Consider the following 5459-nt stretch of genomic DNA (forward strand, 5'->3'; position numbering starts at 1 on the left):
CATATATTCACCCAACATAGGTGCGCCAACCTTCGTAAAACAACTTCTAGGAAAACTAAAGAAAGATATTGACTCTAACACCATCATAACTGGGGACTTTAATACCCCATTCACAATCCTAGACAGATCATCAGGACAAAAAATCAGCAATGAGATCTGGAACCTCAATGTGACTCTTGACCAAATGGACTTAATTGATACCCACGGAACACTCCAACCAAAGACCACAGAATACACATTCTACTCATCACTGCATGGAACGTATTTTAAGGTCAACCACATACTTGGCCATAAATCAAGCACAAGCAAATTTAAAAGGACCGAAATTTTACCATGGACCTTCTCGGACCACAGTGGAATAAAAATAAACATTAACACTAACATGTCCCCCCAAAACCCACAAAGACATGGACACTAAACAGCATGATACTAAACAACTCTTGGGTCAATGATGAAATCAAAACAGAGATTAAAAGATACCTGGAAACAAATGAAAATGAAGAAACATCTTACTAAAATCTCTGGGACGCCATGAAAGCTGTAGTAAGAGGGGAATTTATATCCCTACAAACGTACATGAAGAAAATGGAAAGATCACAAATTAACAGCCTAACAAGCCACCTAAGGAAGCTGGAAAAGCAAGACCACAAATCCCAAATTTCAGCAGAAGAATTCAGATCACCAAAATAAAAGCCCAAATCCAGGACATAGAAGACAAAAAGATAATACAAAAAGATAATACAAAAAATCAATGAAGCAAAAAGAGCTGGTTCTTCAAAAGGATAAGCAAGGTCAATGGTCTCCTACTTAGGCTGACCAAGAAAAATAGAGAAAAAACCCAAATAATCACAATCAGAAACACAAAAAGTGAAGTCACATCTGACCCTGAAGAAATAGAAAAGATCTTTAGAGACTACTACGTACACTTGTATGGAAACATACTTGAAAACCTTAAGGAAATGGAGGACTTTCTGTCATCACACAACCTGCCTAGGTTGAAACAAGAAGAAATTGAGACCCTAAATAGACCAATAACAATCAAGGAAATCGACAACGTAATAAGAAAACTACCTACTAACAAAAGCCCTGGTCCAGATGGCTTTCCAGCAGAATTCTAGCCAACATCACATTGATACCCAAGCCAGGTAAAGACCCAACATAGAAAGAGAACTACAGGCCAATATCTTTGATGAACATAGATGCTAAAATTCTCAACAAGATCCTACAAACCGGATTCAACAACACATCTCAAAAATCATCCATCATGACCAAGTAGGCTTCATCCCTGGGACGCAAGGCTGGTTCAACATTCGTAAAACAATAAATGTAATTAAATACATCAACAGATGTCAAAACAAAAACCACATGATTATATCATTAGATGCAGAAAAAGCTTTTGATAAAATCCAGCACCCCTTCTTCATAAAAACCCTCGAACATCTAGGCATACGGGTAACATACCTCAAACTAGTAAAAGCCATCTATGGGAAACCCACAGCCAGCATACTCCTAAATGGACAAAAATTGGAACCATTTCCTCTGAAAACTGAACCAAGACAAGAATGCCCACTCTCACCCCTCCTATTCAACATAGTATTGGAAGTCCTGGCTCAAGCGATCAGAGAAGAGAAGGCAATCAGGGGTATCCAAATAGGAAAAGAGGAAGTCAAGTTATCGCTCTTTGCAGATGAAATCAAAACAGAGATCGAAAACCCAAGATAATCTGTCAAAAACCTCCTTACACTGATAAAGGCCTTTGGCAAAGTCTCAGGATATAAAATAAATGTGCAAAAGACAATCGCATTTCTTCACACCAATAATAAACAAACAGAAACCCAAATAAAAACCACAATTCCATTCACAGTAGCCACACACACACATAAAAATAAAATACCTTGGCATCTTCCTAACCTTAGACGTAAAAGACCTTTACAATGAAAACTACAAAGCACTGCTCAAAGAAGTCAAAGATGACACAAACAAGTGGAAAAATATCCCATGGTCATGGATTGGAAGAATCAACATTTTGAAGGTGTCCCTCTTACCTAAGGCAATGTACAAATTAAATGCAATACCCATCAAATTACCAGCAATTCTTCTCAGACTTAGAAAAAACAACACAGGAATTCATATGGAAAACACAAACTACCAGGAATAGCCAGAACAATCCTCAACAACAAAAAAAAGCAGTTGTTATCACATTACCAGACTTCAAGCTACTATAAATCTACAATCATCAAAACAGCTTGGTATTGGTATAGGAACAGGCCTATAGATCAATGGAATAGAATTTAGATTCCAGAAGCAAAACCTCAATTTCTCAACCAACTCATCTTCGACAAAGTTTCCACCACCTACCACTGGGGAGAGGAGAACCTATTCAGTAAATGGTGCTGGGAAAACTGGTTGACCACATGCAGAAGATTGAAACAGGACCCCTATCTATCCCCATACACAAAAATTAACTCCAAATTGATCAGAGACCTAAATTTAAAACCTCACACCATAAGAACCTAAGAAAATGAAGGACATACCTCATGGAAATCGGAACTGGCATCCATTTGCTGAACAAAACCCGAAACCCACAGATCATGAGAAGATAGACAAGTGGGACCTTGTTAACTGACTAGCTTCTTCAAAGCCAAAGAAACCATCAAGAGAGCAGGGAGACAGCCTACAGACTGGGAAAAAGTATTTGCCAACTCCAGTTCTGACAATGGCTTAACATCTTGGATCTACAAGGAACTCAAAGATGCTGAAAAGAAAAAAACAACCCCATTATAAAATGGGCAAAAGATATGAACAGACACTTCACAAAGGAAGACGTCTGAGCAGCCAACAAACACATGAAGAAATATTCAACCTCACTAATCATCAGGGAGATGCAAATCAAAACCACACTGAGATACCACCTAACTCCAGTCAGAATGGTAGCTATCAGTAACTCAAAAAACAACTGTTGCTGGAGAGGGTGTGGTGAAAAGGGAACACTTCTACACTGTTGGTGAGAGTGTAAACTAGTGCAACCTCTGTGGAAAGCAGTGTGGCGATTCCTAAAAGCTCTAAACATCAACCTCCCATATGACTCTGCAATCCCCCTACTGGGAATATACTCTGAAGAACTCAAATCACTCTGTTAAAAAGATACCTGCACATGAATGTTTATCGCAGCATTGTTCACATTAGCAAGAACCTGGAACCAACCATGCTGTCTATCAAAAGAGGACTGGATTAAAAAATGTGGTACATATACATGCTGGAATACTACGCAGCCATCAAAAAGAACAAAATCATGAATTTCGCAGCAACCTGGATGGAACTAGAGTCTATAATACTGAGTGACCTCTCACAGAAACAAAGAACCGAGTATCACATGTTCTCATTCATATAGTGGACCTTGTACATCCAATGTAATACTATAAGAAAATGACTGACAGTGGTGGGAAACTATGTTGGGGTATAGGAGATGGGATTAACCGTAGTAAATATCTGTCTGGGTACAGGAGTCACCTCTTATCAACAAAGGTGCCTGAACGAAGTATATTTGTATGTCTAACCCTTAACTGTACCCCACAATATTGTAATAAAAATATTGATTAAAAAAAAAGAATCCATTTACCCTTAAGTGGCAAATATTGTCACAAAGCATACTGCTTTGTCCCCCTCAGTCTTTTTCACTGAGTCCTTGGAGAACATGTCAGTCCTATGGTAAAGACAGACCCAGCCAAAGTTAAATTAGTTGTCAAACCTGCTTTTGTTTCTTCCTAAGATGGTTTGCCATTCATGCAATAATTGCTTTCTTTAAATGGAAGAAACAAATCTTAAACCTCTTCAAAATCATGGTGAGGAGTACGTGTTCTTCCTTGGGCTGTGCTGAACTGCAGCACCTTGAATCAAGGTCCTGAAAATCCTGGAATGCTCCTCCCTCCTGGACTTTGGCCTTCCCCAGATCCTGACTTAGGGAGAAGCTACCCATGGAGAGGAAAGGTCTGTGTGTCCATCCATGTCCTCGTTTCTGTTTGCAGGGCCTGGACTTTGCAGGATTCACAGCACACATGTTCGTTGGGATTTGCCTTGTTCTCCTGGTCTCCTTCCCACTACTCAGACTCCTTTACTGGAACAAAAAGCTTTACAACAAGGAGCCAAGTGAGATTGTTGGTGAGTATAAAAACCATCATATAGCTGAAGATTTTGTGACTGTAGTGTTATTTTTTTAAAGAGGAGTTCTTACAAACAGGTGTTATTGCATGCAGAACTTTGGAAGCATCTGTCGACAGGATGCTTCATGCTCAGTATTGGTACTGACCACCCCTGCCTCCTCTATAGGATGTGCTCCCTCCATGAAGTGTGCCTCCTCCCTGAGGTGTGCCTCCTCCCTGGGGGTATGCCTCCTCCATGGCCTGTGCCTCCTCCATGGGGGTGTGCCTTCTCCATGTTGGGTACCTCCTCCATGGGGTGTGTCTTTCAGGATTTTACATTTACCAGCTGTGCTTCTTTAGCTATTTGTAATATGTAATGTGATAAAATGTTGGAGTAAATGGTCATCAGATACAACTCACATATGACATCCTAAAACCACATGTGTACACAACAAATTCTCGACTGTATGGACCATAGTACTCCAATAATATATTTGAGTGTTAAATGGGATTGCACATACAACAGTGCAGTTCATCCCCTGGCAGGCTGTGCTGTTTCAGTCTGGCTCACTTGAGAAATTACTAGTCATCAGGAAGAGGACTTGTGGCAATTTTTTGCTCTGCATATGTCTCGCTTAACATATTTTGTAGATATTTTGCCGAGAACATTACCAATTAGGATACAGTACATGTGGAGCAATAGGTTATTTGGGAAACAGCTTCTTCTTGGTGAGGTACAGACTGAGGATGCCATGCAGATTGTCTGGGTAATGGAGTAGCAGGTGACTGAAGCTTGAGGGACAAAGACCTCTTCTTCTTCAGGAATTTTGGGTGACATGGTTTGCTTGTTTTCTCAGCATTAACAGGGTATGTGTTTATCTTTCTAATTCTCAATCTATGTTATTCCTGGACCTGTGCTTTTTAGGACTTCGAGTTTTCTTTGTCTTTAGTAAGATCACTGAATTCATTTCCCTCTGAACAGCTGAAGATCAAGGCTGGCCTCATGCACTCCAGTTCCTCAGATGGTAACTGTGCAAGGTAGATCTGCCTTCCTTTCAAGTGTGACTTTCTAATCTCGTAGGAAAACATTGTTTTTCATACCTTCTCAAGATTCATCTGTAAAACAAGCTTACTTTTTGGAATATCGAATCACCTCTGCCAGAGAAATGGAATGATAAGCGGAAACTGCTGCTTTGGAGAGTATTCTGATGACCAGGTATACAAAAATGGGAGTTACCATGTGAATATGAATGTGGTGCTTTAAACATAATCAAGCAACAAGAAATTCGTGAATGGCCTTGGGCCTGGTCCCTGGTGAAG

General features: G+C 40.0%; 1 protein-coding gene across 1 annotated transcript in view; it reads left to right on the forward strand.

The window, feature by feature from the left end:
- The window catches only part of LOC103256072 (P protein-like), a gene marked incomplete at its 3' end in the record, with an annotated part of 34558 nt that extends 29203 nt beyond the window's left edge, over positions 1-5355 (forward strand). Inside the window, exons 7-9 of the mRNA XM_021710408.1 lie at positions 4026-4158; positions 4791-4906; positions 5221-5355. Coding sequence (XP_021566083.1) covers positions 4026-4158; positions 4791-4906; positions 5221-5355 — 384 coding nt within the window. The remainder of the gene's footprint in view (positions 1-4025; positions 4159-4790; positions 4907-5220) is intronic.
- Between the last annotated feature and the right edge of the window lie 104 nt (positions 5356-5459).

This window comes from Carlito syrichta, unplaced genomic scaffold (assembly GCF_000164805.1).
Source record: "Carlito syrichta isolate Samal-C Ts95f unplaced genomic scaffold, Tarsius_syrichta-2.0.1 Scaffold288906, whole genome shotgun sequence".
Lineage (NCBI taxonomy): Eukaryota > Metazoa > Chordata > Mammalia > Primates > Tarsiidae > Carlito > Carlito syrichta.